This window comes from Coccinella septempunctata, chromosome 8 (genome assembly GCF_907165205.1).
Source record: "Coccinella septempunctata chromosome 8, icCocSept1.1, whole genome shotgun sequence".
In the NCBI taxonomy this organism is placed as follows: Eukaryota; Metazoa; Arthropoda; class Insecta; order Coleoptera; family Coccinellidae; genus Coccinella; species Coccinella septempunctata.
Genome location: NC_058196.1, coordinates 30,450,879 through 30,468,861, shown reverse-complemented (window position 1 = coordinate 30,468,861; position 17,983 = coordinate 30,450,879). Strand labels below are relative to the sequence as shown.

Sequence of the window (17,983 nt, the reverse complement as noted above, 5' to 3'; positions counted from 1 at the left end):
AGCGTCAGCATTGAGTATATAGGGTAAGTCTTTGACTCGTACAAGATTTCAACAGTCGATTCTTGTGGTCAAAAGAAACACTTTTTTCTTATACCATTTTTCCGGTACGGCCTTGACAAAAAGATATAGTCATTTTATGTTTTTATAGTGAGCTGTGCCACCCCAGTAGAAACAAAATTCTCTTCAGAATTACCTACTAGCTAAATCTGTGACACTACACATCTGTGGATCATTCAAACAGAGTTGTATTCAGCCAAAGTACCCAATTTTGCGCATACCACAGATACTTTTTAATTTTTGAACATCAAATTACTCGAAAACGGCGCATTATACGTGAAAATATGAGGAATACTTTTATTTTACAAAACGTTCAAATATTCATTAGATAGCGTCCAACTTAGTTTCAAGAGTTGGGTTCTTTGGATTTTTGGTATTTTCATGGTACGTAATGGTCATAATGAGAAAACTGGAAGACGTGGGTGATATCTTGTGTTCGAAAAAGATTCATCAAATGAATGAAAAACTATATTCCGAAATTCATTTCATTCGATGAAACCGTTTGTGAGATAGAACTGAAAATAAGAATTTTTATGATTTTTCAACAGCCTGTATCTTTCAAACCGAACCGATTAGGAAAAAATGGCAAAGGAGAAAAGTCTTTCTTTTGAGCTCAAGTATCTACTGGTAAAATATTTGTACGAGTCAAAGATCCACCCCTTATATCCTTAGAAATTCTCTCTAATAAATTCACTTGATGTTCTGTTTTCTGTGTTTATGAAATCTCAAGGGTAATTACAGGGTGAAACAATGTTTCAACGTTTTTTCTTACATGGAATTCCCTGTATTAGGCTCTATCCTTCGTGGATCTCACGATTGGATGTACAGGGTGGGCAAAATTCGTTGTCTACTGAGAGGATCTCGAGAGTCAAGAACTATAGGAGCTAAAAGTAAACGGATAAAACATTTCCGAGCAATTCTTCAGAGAAACAAATAATGGAGAAAACCGTAGACTTCTACGAATCTTCGTTTTTGAGTTATTAGCGAAAATGAGAGTTTGACGATTTCATCAAGTTCCCATAACTTTTTTGTCCTTGCAGTTACAGATCTGAAACATTCTTAGCCAATTTTGTACGTTTTGAATCTACTAACAAAAGATTTTTTCCAATTAAAAAATGACAAATTCAATAAAAGTTTGCATTTAAAAAAAGGAAAGTTCGCCTAATGATTCGAAACGAAGAAATATTTCAGCCCGTCAGTGGATCCTACGTAAAGAAGTGAGGTATAGAAGGTTCAATTTTCAGATCTGTAACTTCAAAGACGAAAAAGTTATGAGAACTTTTGGAAATCGTCAAAATCCCAGTTTTTGCTAATAATTTAAAAACGAAGGATCGTAGGAGGCTACGGTTTTCAACACTCTTTGTTTCTCTGAAAAAGAGGTCGGAAAGTATCATCCGTTTTCTTCTAGCTCTTGTAGTTCTCGAGATCTTCTCGGTAGACAACGAATTTTGCCCACCCTGTATTTCAGGTTAAATAAAAAATAACAAACTAAAGATCGAAAATATGTGCCTCAAATTGTTCAGTAGGGTACCAAAGCAGTATCGCGTTTTAACGGACATCAAAAAATTCAAGGAAGCTATCCTAAATGTTTTAATAGATTTAGAGCCATACTCTAGAATATATGAACTCTTAATATATTTTTTAAGCTGTTCTCATGTATTTTATTGTTAATTTCTTATTTCTTCTTATTTTGCCTTGTTGCTTTTGTTTCCCATGTATTATGACGTATTTCATCTTCAGAATGTAATTCAGATTATGAAATAAACGATATTATTATTATTATAACCTGGGTTTTGTATTGAGTTCACGCTCATTTTGGGTCATCCTTCTGACCCGATCTTTCTTCTATATCTCAAAGAAGCATCTCTGCATGGTTGCGAAAAGCGAAAGTCCAAAATGAAAGACAACACCTCACAATTCTACGTTCACGTCCCAATTATCCCCCAGCCTGTTTCCGGAATGCCATTCCAGTACATAATTCCGTCCCTTACACAAGCCCGCCGCCCCCGGTCCGCAACAATGGATCCAAAACAGCGTGTTGTATTTATTCATACCGCTTCCCGAAGTTCCCGCTCCCGACCGTTATTGTTGTACATTTCACCGTGGGCCCTTTTCCGGTTGCCATGGCTACGACGCCGCCACCTCGTTCCGCAGACGCCGCCGACGCTCGTCAGGGGCCCCCGACGTGTTGCGACGCGTTAGGGGACGGTGTTTGGGGGTTGTTTCTTGAGCCCGGGTGAATTGGCCTCGCGAAAATTCCTACGGATTCATTGCCCGTCGCCAGTCGATGGAAAACGATTTTTTGCCCGATTCTATTCGACGATTTTATGTCAGATAATTCTATGACTCTATTTCGGATGTCCTGGTTTCGTCGCCAAGTTGGGTATCGCTGTATTGGGTACATTTCGGGAGCAACCTTACTACGGAAATAAATGGAACGTCATTCTGACGCATCGCAACTATCATATCGTCATTTTAAAATCCAGAAATTACGAGAGACCTCTTGTCTTGTCAATGAAATTTCGAGTCCAATCGAAAAAGAGACTGAACTTAACTTGAGATTCCACTACGACGAAATTCTTCGCTCGTAATCAAATATTAATACCTCCTGCACTATTTAGAGTAACTTTTATCACTTGATCTGAACTATTACGTAACACTGAGTTAATTGAATTAGTTTTGACAAAAAAAAATGAGTTGATAATTTATCGTCCAGACTTTTAAGGTGATGAGACTTCATGGTGTTTAAAATTGAAATGTATAAACAACGGGTGTGATATTATGGATTCATTATGCAAGTGCACACAGATTAATGAAGATATGCATGTTAGACTTTGAATTCAGAGGCGTATTAGGCAGGTGCAATGCTAGCAACTTACAGGCACTGAAATCATCGGATTTTTTACTCATTGAATGCTGAATCATTATCTGTTTGGTTTTCTGGAATCTTTGAAGCAAGTTCTTTGTACTCTATATCTTAGGATAGTAATAGAACATCCAGATTTTTAGGTAGAGGAGCAGATAGGTCATTTCAGGGGTGTCTAACCCCTTGCTCATTTCTTACTGACAAAATTGAGCTTTTCGAAAACAAGTTTTGGTAGCCTTGGCAACGCTGGTTATATAACCCAAAATTCCTAATAGATCAGAGGAATAAAACAGGAGATATCGCAGATTCAAATTCGCAATTTTTGAAAAATGCCATTCCCAATGATGAAAATCTAAACGACGGAAGATAGGCTTACGAAATTGCTCGCAATAGATTCAGCGTGTTCGAAAACCTATATTTTCATACCAAAATTTCAAATATCTGGCACTGTTTAGGAGAAAATCTTTTTTTTTGTTTTTCCACTTTTCATTTTCGAGTTGACTTCGAAGAGCTCTCTGGAGTGCAATACTTTATTGAATAATCAACTGGTTGGTTTTCTAGAATCTTCAAAACAAATTCTATGCACTCCATATCCCAAGACAGTAATAGATCATCCTGATTTTCAGATAGAGAGGCAAATAGGTCATTTTAGGGGGGTCTAACCCCTTGCTCATTTTTGACCCAAAAAATCGAGATTTTCGAAATCGAGTTTTTGTGCTTGCGTGGAAGCCTAGGCAACGCTGATTATATAACCGGAAATCCCAATTCGATCAGAAGAATATAACAGGAGATATCGCAGATTGAAATTTGCAATTTTTGAAAAATGCCATTTCCAGTATGAAAATCTAAACGAAGGGAAATAGGCTTTCGAAAATGCTCGCAGTAAATTCAGCGTGTTCGAAAACCTATATTTTCATACCAATGTTCCAAATATCTGAGCCAGTTCAGTAGAAAGTATTTTTTTTTGTTTTTCCTCTTTTCATTTTCGAGTTGACGAGCTCTCTGGAGTGCAATTCTCTATTGAATAATCAACTGTTTGGTTTTCTAGAATCTTCAAAACAAATTCTATGCACTCCATATCCTAAGACAGTAATAGAACATCCTGATTTTCCGACAGAGTGGCAAATAGGTCATTTTAGGGGGGTCTAACCCCTTGCTCATTTTTGACCCAAAAAATCGAGTTTTTATGCTAGGGTGAAAGCCTAGGCAACGCTGATTATAGATCCGGAATTCCCAATTCGATCTGACGAATACAACAGGAGATATCGCAGATTGAAATGTGCAATTTCAATTCACAATAGGTCCATCAAACATTTTCCCGTTAAACTTCGCATAAAAAGTAACGATGACTCAATTTGGGTGGGAATTCTCACCCGTCCGGACCTGAAAAATTACCGTTTGCGACACTCGATCCAGACAACGCGTGCAAAACTTGTTTTCGCATGTTCCACCCGCCAGTTAGACTAATTTAGCTAATGCGAAACAAGAGAAGTTGCAACAGTTTGAGGCGGGATCTTCTCGCTCATATTTTTCAATTGTCGCGCCAGTTGAAGCAATTAATTATAGGGTGGAGCTCGAAAGGACAGACTTGAAGTACGTCAGTTAAGTCGTGGTATGAAAAGGGCTTCGAACAGATTCAAATATAATAATCATTTTTTTCATCCTTAATACTCGTCGAACTTTAACGATCAGGTGTTTGCATAATTACGGTGAAATTAGTGAAAAGTAACTCATTATTGGGTAGTCTAGGGTCCATATGGATCATCTTTAGGTACTATTTGACTATTTTGATTATTTTGACTGGTAAATAATTCACCTCAAACATCAATATCAATTGAATATCAGATTTAATCCATAAAAGAAAAATCGTGTCCATATTAACCTTCATAAAACCCACTTCAGATGATTATATGGATGTAAAAATGTGTATCTTGCTTACCTGATCTTTTTCGATGAAACCAATGAAAGCTGTCCTCTCAATTTCAACAGGTTGTCCGGATCTGTCGTAGAGGGCGATAACGAAGTGGAAGAAGTTCGATTTTCTGAGATTAGAAGGTGGCTGTTTCTCGAAATGGGCTCTGCCAACACCAATTCTGCAAAAAAAGCGTGGTTCATTATAGATACAAACTGGTCAACTAGAGAGATCTGTTCAAGTAGATAAACTAGGAGAGTTCTAGAACATACGGCGTTCGCAGTTGCCAATTGTCGCAAAGAAGTAGCCTGAGGAAATTCCATAAATTGAGGAGGAAAGGACACATTTAATCCTAGATAAACACCTAAATATTAATCTTGTTTACTGTACACGAAGGACATGTATTGAATCATATAGAAAGTGCCTATAATCAGGTGGTTCTGATTGAATTAAATAATGAAAACTTCGGGCTATCATTCCTTCTAAGTCGATCAAAATCATGCACGAAAGATGTCGAGCCATCATTGCAGCCTTCGAGGAAATTTCCCAGACCATCTACGCCCACCACGAGAGTCTTTTCCGTAGATAGAAACTCCATAAAACCGCAATATCCTCCCCGTTTTACATCTCGTCCATAATCCCAAATAACTGCAAATAACTGGCCGCATTTGCAACAACGTCTGTCGATACCCAACGAATGGGCGCGATGCACCTACGACGCTATAGCGCCCGGGCGCGAACGATATTTTATTAAGCTGTAAAACCCTCAACCGAAGGTTGAGTTGGAATTGATACGGAAACTGCGCCAGGTAAGAAGCAGAGGGACGATTGTATATTCCGGATGTATATTCAGTCGATTGGATATGGGGTGCCAAGTAATGGCCTAGGGGGCGGCTAGAGCGAGGGCGGTGAACGGGTTCAATCTACAATATTTTTCAGGATCCGCATTACCGGTCTGTATTATGAATGAGGCTCAGTTAGTTCCGATGAAGGTTGTATCTGTATGTTTGTCTTGCATGTCGTTCTTATCTGACTTCGTTTTGTTCCTTTATTTTCGATTTATAACCTTGAAAATGCTCGGAAACGCTTCTGTGTTGAAGCAGAATTGAATTTACAAGAAAAAGTTTCAGAACAAAGATGAAATAGAAACAAAAAAACTCTGGCACAATCTTCTAGATCTGAAGCTTTCCAAGATGTTTTTTAGGTTAGAAAAGTATTTGGTTTCCTTCAAAAATACTCTTTTCATTTCTGTAATTGGCTTCCATTTGTGGTGACGAATAGTGGAAGTGTCAGTGACAATCTGAACCTCACTGAGTTTGAGCTCATGAGATGTTTAAATATTTGCTTTTCTGTAAATTTTTGTACTTCTTCAATACTATTTATTTAATGTTCAAATCATCACGAATTAATAGCCCATTCTGGCAGGGTACTCTATCTGGTCAAACAAGCAGATTGCTAAAAATGAGACACACTCTGAAAAAGTCTTTTCAGACTTTTGAATCTCTCAATTTCATCGACCACAGAGCGTTTGGTCTTGACGAATTTTGAATTCGTCGAAATCTTCTTTCTCCTTTTTTATCCACTTCTATTTCAAGATGTTTTTCATCTATAGAGAAGAATTTCAGCCTCAATCGAAAATATGTGAGTCCGCAAATTTTCTCCTGAACCTGTCGTACAACTCTCAGAGCAATCTAGGATCATTTCAGCGCCCAGTATCGGTCGCGGAAGAGCCTGTATATCAAACGGGGAGATTATATCGGGTCTGCAAATTAACAGGCCGGGGACATAAATTAACCTGTCCCTCTGTACCCCATTCATCCGTAGGATGCTGCCCCTGCTCCGGGGTATATTTTAGGCCTATCTCGCGAGTCAGATCCTGCGGCCAGCAGGACAACCACAAACGGCAATGATGGGCGCTGTGCAAGCTGCCTGCTGGACATTCTGGTCATCCCGCACGTAGGGATAGGGACGCTTGAAATTCGTCCGAGACGGGGTTGTTTCAGGTTGGTAGCGGTGGTGTTCGTTTATTGCCAGAAATCGATTTGATGGTGAAGTGTTTTATTTTGCTTCAGATGGATTAAACCCAAAAAATGGGCAACTCAATAAGTGAGCCTTTGAAGGACATATAAGAAGTTTATGTGTACTTTGAAGGCTTCAATGCACAAGTATTATATGCTATTTTTCATTATACGAGGATCCTAATTCCTAACTCAACTATATCAAATTGATTGATTGAAAATGCAGAAAAATCGTTGCTTGTACCTACTCAAGCTTATCAGATTTTCATACAGATGGTTAATCTCAGTGTTGCAGACGTGTTGGTCCATTAATCTGACACTAATCAGAAGGGGTTTTTTTAATCTGACAGTTTGAAGATGATTATAAGGCATTTTGTTAAAATATCTCCTTTCCTGTACCTCTAATCGTTTCTGTATTCATTATGAAAGTTGTAGATAATAAAATTCTATAGAACTTTTGTCTGAAGCAATTTTTCATACCCTTAACCGTTTTTGAGTTAGAGGACGATAAGGGCGAGGAGCTTAGCCACACATGCGAAACGCCAAGGTCAATGTAGAATCCCAGTCCAATGTACATTCATCGCCATTGTATCTCAAAAACGTTTGGACTTGGGAAAAATAGCTTCGTACAAAATTCGTAGGAGATATTATGCTCTACAACTTTTATAATGAATGAGAAAACGATTTGAAGCTCAGGAGAGGAGATAATTCAAAAACACTCATCTTTGTGATCTTTATGGCCAATTCTTATTGTTTCGGCTTGCTGAAACTGTCAGATTATATTTTTTCTATTATTCTTGAATCATAAGCTTCAAAATGAGAAGAAAAGCAACTGTGCGTGACCTTTTTTTGAATTTGTTGCCCTCCCACACTTGTTCGTCACGCTCAAATTGTCAGATTAAGAGAATGTATACTTTCCAACAAGTAATCAACCACATATCTCCTAATCTGACCCGCTGTACCATTCTCGTGGTTTTTTTACTATTTTGACAGGCTGTCTTAGACAATTCCCCCTATATACAGGTCTAATTTTGGGTACTCTACAGGGCCTAAGGTATCTGCTCTTTCAATTATCTGACACGCTCGAGTAAATCCAGAATTTCCCTCCCCAACTATTATATTTAAGGACAGCTTATAAGGTCAGTACAAAATTTGACCTCCACGAGCATCAAAAACTGCCAGGCCTTTTCTTAATATGCTTCTCACGAAGCTATCGAGAATCTCCTGACCAATTCGTTGCCAAAGTTGTGACAAATGATGTTTCTAGCTATGAGATAACAAAAAGAGTTTCAAGAAAAAACATTCAAAAAATTATAATTTCCTCAACTTTTGAATACATTTCGAAATTTGGCCAAGTTTGTGTGGAAATCATTCCATAATTTCTTCTGTAATTCCATCCCTCTTTCAGTTCCCACATCATCGAATCAACATTTAACAACCGTTCAAAAATCCTCCTGAACTTTTCAGTTCCTTTCCACGCATCGGAACATACTTTCCGTATAATCCCGATCCCTTCAAAATTCAATTTTCCACACAATGGAGCCCGTCCACTCGAACCCATATGGCCTTAACGCCATTAGGAGAAACGTTTAAGCGTACTTAAATGAAACACGATGCCACGGACCATCCGCCTCTAGGTCCCGATATCAAGAGGGCCTGTAATATAAGTGCCACTTGCCGAAAATGACAAGCACGGTGCCTTATCAGACGATGCACAACACTTCCACTGAACCCCTTAGTCGATACACGCCCACGCACACATGGTGTTACGTTTTGACACTTCGAATAATAGATCTCGATTCAATGGGTTTATTTCTGGTATTAGTGGATTAGAGAGGCGACAAAGGAGATACCAGATACAGTGGGGTTGTCGTTTATGAAAGGGGTGAAAGGATAGAACCGGACGGTGTACTGACTCATTTGTAATTGTTGGTTGTATGGATCAAACATTCACAAAGTTTTTAGACTGCTCTCCTAGAAAAATCATTGTGCAGCTATACTTCATTCAAATTTATTTTAGCAGTCGGTTGGCCATGAAATAATTTTCTCAAGTTTTTGTAACTAGAACGAAGTTAGGTTGGCACTCATGAAATGTCGTTAATGTCATGACGCCGTTGCCACAACTAATATCAATTTTTATTACGAAAATGCCGAAAGTGATTGAAAAAAGAGACAGGTTTTCAGGAAGTGCTATTTAGAATTCAGGTCAGCTCATTCAAATAGTCATACCCTGATATTCTAAAATCCACAATACGTCAGACGGTAGCGAACATATTCAATGTAAGAGAATTTATATAATGTTTCATCTGAATCTAAAAGACTTATATTTCAGCTGAATATTTCCACAATCAGAAAGATTGTGAATGAAGAGTATGACAAAGAATTTCCTTCTATTGGAAGACCCAAAAAAGTGGTGGCATTTGAGAATTTTATTTTTGAGTGAATTAATGCGAAAAGTTTACTACAGGATTTTTGATAAATGTCATCGGAGAATAAGTTCCCTAAAATGGATTTTTCTATTTTTCATTTGACTTGTCCTATACAATGTAAATGTCTTAAGGTACTAATAAATACCTAATTATTATAATTACATCATTGTATTGAGATGAGTAGCCACAAATACGCGCAAGTTGACCTGTTATACTTGTTTATTCATGTGAAATTTTTGTTCAAGGGTGAAGTTCATCTTAACTTGAAACTTCCTTCAACTGCTTTTACTTATATTGATGCAAGATGATTTTTGTTGAAGAATTTAACATTCTTGTAATTATCTGTTAATTCCTTCGGGAGATACCCATTCCCAACCACTGCATCATATGCATTTCATCTTCGGGTTATTATTTTTAAAATCTACAAATGATGTAAGCCAAAGAAGATAACGAACATTAACTCTCCTCAAGCGAGTGCATATTATGATATTATACTGATCTCTTGTATTTTCCATGCAAATAACTGGATTTGGTATGCCTTCAATCAGTTTGTATAAACTTCAATTATGTTCGTCACATATTTTCCGAAGAGATTCGACATTGTGATAAAATACGTAATAACAGAAACTTTTACGTAGAACGGGCAACATAGCGTTGATTTAAAACCCAAAAATGTTTTGACAAGCTTCATAACCCCACATTTCCGTACTATACAGAGTGAAATGTGTCAAATTTCCATGGCCAACCGACTGCTAAAATAAAGTTGAATGAAGTATAGTAGTGATATATATTTTGAAAGGTTAACTTTCGAAGTGCTCATCTCCTAGAAAAATCGTCGTAGGACTCAAGATGATATATAATCTGAAAAAGCATCTCTTCTAGTAATAAATCTCGAAATTTCATCGACTTCAGTGCAATCATTCGGTCTTGACGCATCTTTAAGTGACTCCACTTCGAATGTCAAATTTTGACAAGCGTATCTGCCAGAAAAACCATCGAAAAGCTAAAAATGATACATATTCTGAAAGAGCAACTCCTCTAGAAATAAATCCCAAAATATCAGGATGCTCGATGCAGCCGTTCGGTCTTGACGATTATTTCATTGATTCCATATTTTTCGGCATTTTTCGAAGGTTAACTTTGGACACGCATAACTCCCAGAAAAACAAACGTAAAGCTAAAAATTATACATATTCTGAAAGAGCAACTCTTCTAGAAATAAATATCAAAATTTCATAGACCCCAGTGCAACCGTTCGATCTTGACGAATTTTTAAGTAATCCCATAATTTTCGTACTTTCGACACGCGTATCTCTCAGAAAAACCATCGTAGAGCTAAAAGTGTTACATCTCCTTAAAGTGCAACTCTTTTAGTATCAAGAAACCTTCTGAGTTTCAGATTATTATCTTTACATATCATGCACACGTCGCCATCACGTGGAAAACATCACCGAATCCCAAGCGGGCGCTAGATCCGGCTCGAAGGACCAAAACGTTCGACCGTCCCGTCCGCGACACTGACGGATTCCGTCCCGTCCGGCGGCTCGCAACAAAAAAAGACGACCTCCGTCCGGATAAACGGTTCAATTAGCGGCTGTAACGACGCGCCCGGACGCCGGAAGGCCCTCCGAATTTATGCGATTCGCGGACGGGATAATGGCCGCCGAACCGTCAGTTTTTCGGCCGTTTATCTCCGCGGTCAATCGGCTGCGCTGCGTTTTAACCATGCCCGCGCCCGTATATCGCGTCGATTATATTGAAATACTGTCGCACGCAACGGCGGAATATCCGCGCGCGGTGATATATGACGGCCGCAGCCTCCGACCTGCACCGAAGCGAAAATGTTACGTCGTTATGTAAATGGACGCCGTGTTTGGCGATAGGGATACATGGACTTTAACCTTTGGACCGATGAAAACCCTACAAAATAATGAATTATTGAAAAAACCCTGGGATGTTCCGGTTTATAATTCGATCTTGTCCATCAGTCAGAGTTTCACTTCATAAATTCCCTTCTTTTCCGTCTTCGCCGTTTTTGGTCCTTCGAGCCGGATCGCGCTCGATAAAAACTCACGCCCAGAGCCCCCGATGATCGCGCTGTAGCGCCAGTTTTAACTCTATTCGGACCAGACGCCAATTCATTAACTCCATTCGACTATTAACAGCTCATTAATACCGCTCCTATTTTTTTTCCTCGTGTAGAGCCGCTGTCGTATCGATGCGACGTACATTTGGAGTAATTGCGACCGACTTATCGCGTCATGAGATCAAGTAATTATCGAATGTTTTAAGTACGCGCAGCTCTTAATGAAAACACGCTTAAATTACAGAGTGATGGATCTGGCGTTGCGACCTATAACATTATCGCGGTGGGCTGTGAATATCGAGATGGGGGTTAGGGGGGCTAGAGGAGTGTTGATTTCTATTGATGGATTATTTTGAGACTAGACCTCTGGGTTAGGATATACAGGGCGAGTTTTTGACTCGTACGAATATTTTAACAGTAGATTCTTGAGGTCAAAAGAAACACTTTTTTCCTATACCATTTTTTACTAATCGGCTCGGTTTAAAAGATACAGGCTGTTTAAAAACCATAAAAAATTATATTTTTAGTTTTATCTTAGAAATGCTTTTATCGAATGAAATGAATTTCGGAATATAGTTTTTCATTTATTCGATGAATCTTTCACGAACACAAAATATCACCCACGTCTTCCAGTTTTCTCATTATGACCATTATGTACCTCGAAAATAGCAGAAATCAAGGAAACCAACACCTGAAACTAAGTTGGACGCTATCTAATGAATATTTGAACGTTTTGTGAAATAAAAGTATTCTTGATATTTTCTCGTATAATGCGCCGTTTTCGAGTAATTTGTTGTTCAAAAATTTAAAGGTATCTGTGAAATTTGAATAATTGGGTACTTTGGCTGAATACAACTCTGTTTAAAAGATCCTCAGATGTGTAGTGTCACAGATTTAGCTAGTTATTCTGAACGTAATTTTGTTTTTCCATGGATGGCACAGCTCATTATGAAAAAATGGCTATATCTGTTAATCATGGCCGAATCGAAAAAAATGGTATAGGAAAAAAGTGTTTCTTTTGACCCCAAGAATCTACTGTTAAAATATTTGTACGAGTCAAAGACTCACCCTGTATATATGTGAACATTCAACGTAGAAAAGAAATAATGCTTAAGAGTTCTCCACTCTATTAGTCAAACCATGAAATTGAGAAAGAAAATGAGTTCAAAGACCTATAGAAAACTTTCTAGAAAAGATTTCATTCTTCATGATACCACACATTGAGGAAGCTCATGAATTTCGATTATACAGGGTACAAAGTAGAGCTGATTGACGAGTTTCGAAGCGTCATTGCTCGATCTGTGAAGATAAGTGAGGAAGGGCTCTTTGTGTTCCTTAGGGTCTGTTGTTTTTAGTTGAGGCCATGATATGGACCGAAATAACTTTGTGGAACAGGGAATAAGCAAAGTTTCCTGTATTGGGCTATAGATAACCCTCGTCAACTCCATGAAAGGCCACTCCGCTCACCTAAAGTCACAATTTGGTGTGCTGTCTCTCAATTCAGAGTGATATGCCCTTACTTTTTCGATTAGGAAAATATCACCGTCACAGTAACTTCACAGCGTTACGATTCGATGTTAGAAAGCTTCCTACAGCCTGAATTGTAAAAACTTGCTGGAGAAAACAATCTGGATTACGTCTGGTTGCAGCAGAATGGGGCTTCAGCCCATAAAACTCAAATTTTATCATGTTGAGATAAAAATTACCCTCAAATGAACTTGTATTCAGTTCTAGTAGTAGTAATAATGGTAAAAGTAGAAGTAGTAGAGCAGGATGGGGCTACCGCCCAGAAAACTCAAACTTTATCATCTTTTGAGACAGATATTACCCTCAAATGAACGTGTATTCAGTTCTAGTAGTAGTAAAAATGGTAGAAGTAGTAGAGCAGGATGGGGCTACAGCCCAGAAGACTCAAACTTTATCATCTTGAGACAGATATATTACCCTCAAATAAACGTGTAATCAGTTCTAGTAGTAGTAATAATGGTAGAAGTAGAAGTAGTAGAGCAGGATGGGGCTACAGCCCAGAAGACTCAAATTTTATCATCTTGAGACAGAAATTACCCTCAAATGAACTTGTATTCAGTTCTAGTAGTAGTAATAATGGTAAAAGTAGAAGTAGTAGAGCAGGATGGGGCTACAGCCCAGAAAACTCAAACTTTATCATCTTTTGAGACAGATATTACCCTCAAATGAACGTGTACTCAGTTCTAGTAGTAGTAAAAATGGTAGAAGTAGTAGAGCAGGATGCGGCTACAGCCCAGAAGACTCAAACTTTATCATCCTGAGACAGATATATTACCCTCAAATGAACGTGTATTCAGTTCTAGTAGTAGTAATAATGGTAGAAGTAGAAGTAGTAGAGCAGGATGGGGCTACAGCCCAGAAGACTCAAACTTTATCATCTTGAGACAGATATATTACCCTCAAATGAACGTGTATTCAGTTCTAGTAGTAGTAATAATGGTAGAAGTAGAAGTAGTTGAGCAGGATGCGGCTACAGCCCAGAAGACTCAAACTTTATCATCTTGAGACAAATATATTACCCTCAAATGAACGTGTATTCAGTTCTAGTAGTAGTTATAATGGTAGAAGTAGAAGTAGTAGAGCAGGATGGGGCTACAGCCCAGAAGACTCAAACTTTATCATCTTGAGACAGATATATTACCCTCAAATGAACGTGTATTCAGTTCTAGTAGTAGTAATAATGGTAGAAGTAGAAGTAGTTGAGCAGGATGCGGCTACAGCCCAGAAGACTCAAACTTTATCATCCTGAGACAGATATATTACCCTCAAATGAACGTGTATTCAGTTCTAGTAGTAGTAATAATGGTAGAAGTAGAAGTAGTAGAGCAGGATGGGGCTACAGCCCAGAAGACTCAAACTTTATCATCTTGAGACAGATATATTACCCTCAAATGAACGTGTATTCAGTTCTAGTAGTAGTAATAATGGTAGAAGTAGAAGTAGTTGAGCAGGATGCGGCTACAGCCCAGAAGACTCAAACTTTATCATCTTGAGACAAATATATTACCCTCAAATGAACGTGTATTCAGTTCTAGTAGTAGTTATAATGGTAGAAGTAGAAGTAGTAGAGCAGGATGGGGCTACAGCCCAGAAGACTCAAACTTTATCATCTTGAGACAGATATATTACCCTCAAATGAACGTGTATTCAGTTCTAGTAGTAGTAATAATGGTAGAAGTAGAAGTAGTTGAGCAGGATGCGGCTACAGCCCAGAAGACTCAAACTTTATCATCTTGAGACAAATATATTACCCTCAAATGAACGTGTATTCAGTTCTAGTAGTAGTTATAATGGTAGAAGTAGAAGTAGTAGAGCAGGATGGGGCTACAGCCCAGAAGACTCAAACTTTATCATCTTGAGACAGATATATTACCCTCAAATGAACGTGTATTCAGTTCTAGTAGTAGTAATAATGGTAGAAGTAGAAGTAGTTGAGCAGGATGCGGCTACAGCCCAGAAGACTCAAACTTTATCATCTTGAGACAGATATATTACCCACAAATGAAAGTGTAATCAGTTCTAGTAGTAGTAATAATGGTAGAAGTAGTAGTAGTAGAGTAGAAGTAGTACTAGTAACAATAGTAGTAGTGGTAGTATGACAGCAGTGGTAGAAGTAGTAGTTCTTGAAGAAACGCGATCAAATATTAAATTTATATCATTAATTTCAGTGAAGTCTGGTATTTTCTAATCTTCTAATGTTCAAGAGCACCCCCAATAACATCCAAACAGCACTCACCCACTCTGATCCTGCACAGAAGGCTGCATCCATGCCCTGGTGCTGGACAGGGGTTCCTCCTTGAGGCTGGGCCCTCTGGGCTGATGGTGGTGATGCAGCCCCCCGGTGGCATGGTCTTGGTGGTGATGCAGCCCGAACATTAGTCCAGGACCGGCCGCTACCCTCGGACCAGCGCCCGCAGAACCGGAGTAGAGCTTTCTACCCCAGGCGGCGGCTACCGGGTCCAGTTCGGGGGCTGGCAGCGACAGGGCCGGCCAAGGGGACGTCGTGGGGTAGCCTCCCGAGCCCGAGCGCTCTGAGGGGGTTAGAGACTCGTCCGACCGCGTTTTGACGGCTGAGAGAACCTGCGGGGGATGAAAAAGTTCAGATAAGTTGAGTTAAAAAAAATTAAAAAATTATTCTTCATGTTTGGTTCGATATTTCAATTACACAGGGTGGTGAAGATAGAAAAATGACGTCAAATCTTACATTTCTACTATACCGAGTTGAACACATATTTTGTTTTTTTTTTCTCAGGAAGAAAAAAACTGGAGATAAATTCAGTAAATCAAATATAGTTTTCTTCTGGTGAATATACTGGATGAGGTCGATTTTTATTTTAAATTGCGTTTTTTTCACGCAGGAAAATGTTATACAGCCTGTCCCAAATATGAGATATGAGGGTTGCTCTCTTGTTGTTGAAAAGATATTTAACATTTTAACAAACATCAACTATTTCTAAAATGAAGGATCTGAACTCGATAAAATAATGCAGGCAGTTTGAAAAGGTAATGTCAAGAGGTATTATTTTTTGTCAAAAAAAGAAGTTGAATAAAAATAAGTAACAAGATCAAAGTAAAGTTTATTCAACTTTTTTCACAGACAAACATGATAACAAATATTTGTTATCATTTTTTCTCCTGACATTAAATTTTTATTATGTAGTTGATATTTGTCAAACATTTTTTCAACGAGAAGTAACTCTGATTTACTGAATTAATATCAAATGATTAATTTTTATGGTGAATATATTAGTTTAACACTTCAATGACTGGTGGTTTGGAACTCTTCAAGATCTTGAAACTTTTCATAGTATCTACATATAAAAAATTGAATATCCACAATACATGGTAAAAAAATTAACTCGACAGTTCGATGCGAAAATTTTGTAAAAATAAACCAACTATGAAAATAAAATACTCATAACTGTATTAAATGAAGATTTTTTCATTCCACATTCTGCGAATAAGTCGGAGAATAATTGTTCGAAGTTTCAAAGTCAGCGAAAGCACATTCACTTTCAAATTTTATTTGTATTTCTTAGTAAATTCTATCCAACGCAACCTTCAATAATTTTTTTCTTTTTAATTCAGAAAAAAATATTTAGAGGATAATATAAGCTGATAAAATATTTTTCAGAATTAATTTTACTTTATCACCAGCGCTCTAAGCTTTGTTAAATTTTTTCACATCACATATTATCGTTATTCATTGATAAAATCAAAAAATAAAAATATTTGAATGCATTTTTAAGATTTCATGGAGATAATTCGCTAGTTGTTATATTTTTTTTTAATTTTAGTTAATTCTGCTGAATTGGGCCATGATTTAAAAATCTTGATAAGTTTATTATTTTTATTCTGGAATCTAGACGAATCAATAAAAAATTGCTTCCGTTCATCCCTATTTTTATTCTTTCATTACAAAAATATTCGCACTCAGAAATGTACTATGTAGTTATATCTTTCATTCCTTTGTATATTTTCAATGAATTAATTAATAGATAATTGTAAAAATACATTTGAGTAGAAAGCATAAATAGAAGTTCACCAAAAATGATAATTCTCTTATATCCCTCGTTTACTCATAGATAAAATTTCTCCGAAGAAAATTCTGATGTAAAATTTTCAATTTATCTCTACACCAATTTGTAGGTATATATCCTTTTTTTATCGAAATAAAGTTATTATATTCAACAATATAATTTTTTAGTTATATTTATTAATTAGAGATCAATTTTTGCTCTTCAGATTGACAGGTTTAGTTATGTACCTACTGAATTTACATGAATCAGTTTGTGATTTTTATTATTATTGCTTACCATTTAACGAAATTCGCAGATTTGAGAACACTACTTCTGTCTAAATTGTCGTTATCTGTTTCTTAACGTTTTCCTATCGTATTCTTCTCTCACATAAATAATTTCAACTAATCAAATTCTTTATTCGACTCTCACACATCCCCTTTCGCGTCGCAAAACAAACAAATCGTCACAGCATGCAAATAACTAACCTAACCTTCAATCTCCACAACTGTCAAACTGCAAGTCCCTCGAGCGACGTCTCAAAGTGCCTCGAGACGCCTCATAAACCGTTGCTCACAAACACAACCGCGCCGCGACACCGCGTTTCGACCCTCAGGAAACCTCCTCAGGATTGACGTGCGCGTCCTCGTGGACTGTCGGGACGTCCCGACGGAAATGCGTCTCTGAGATATCGCGCGTCTAGAGACCACTTGTGACGACGCCGGACGTCGCTTGCGTACCTACTGCTGGGACTACACTGACTAGTGGCAGATAACCATCGAGGAATCCGACGGCAATTTGACACCGGCAGATCTCGGGGGTGGAACGCGTTATGCGCCCTGCTGCCTCCCAGAGGCCCAAAAGAACGACGCCTGGGCGTCGCCGGGCGTCGCTACGGTGCACTCCCGCGCTGCTACGCGCCAATTGTCGCGGTTAGCGGGAAAGAAACCGGCCAATGGCGTGCCGAGTTCGGGGGAAGGGCGGGTTTTGTGGCGGTGGTGGGGGTGGACCTTGGGCCGAGGCTCCAGAGACCGGTGGCGCTGGTCTCTGGTGACGGCAGATAGGAACG

The 17,983-nt window shown here is 38.3% G+C and overlaps 1 protein-coding gene across 6 annotated transcripts in view; it reads right to left on the bottom strand.

The window, feature by feature from the left end:
• The window catches only part of LOC123319288 (transcription factor collier), a 99,626-nt gene extending 81,927 nt beyond the window's left edge, over window positions 1–17,699 (bottom strand). For 2 of the 6 annotated variants that reach the window (XM_044906162.1, XM_044906163.1), the window contains exons 1-3: window positions 17,212–17,699; window positions 15,132–15,475; window positions 4,863–5,016 (exon numbers count right to left, since the gene is read on the bottom strand). In XM_044906162.1, the coding sequence (XP_044762097.1) occupies window positions 4,863–5,016; window positions 15,132–15,475; window positions 17,212–17,214 (501 nt within the window). In that variant the 5' untranslated portion in view covers window positions 17,215–17,699. The remainder of the gene's footprint in view (window positions 1–4,862; window positions 5,017–15,131; window positions 15,476–17,211) is intronic. The other 4 variants (XM_044906165.1, XM_044906167.1, XM_044906166.1 and 1 more) reach the window with 4 other exon arrangements.
• Window positions 17,700–17,983: the final 284 nt, after the last annotated feature.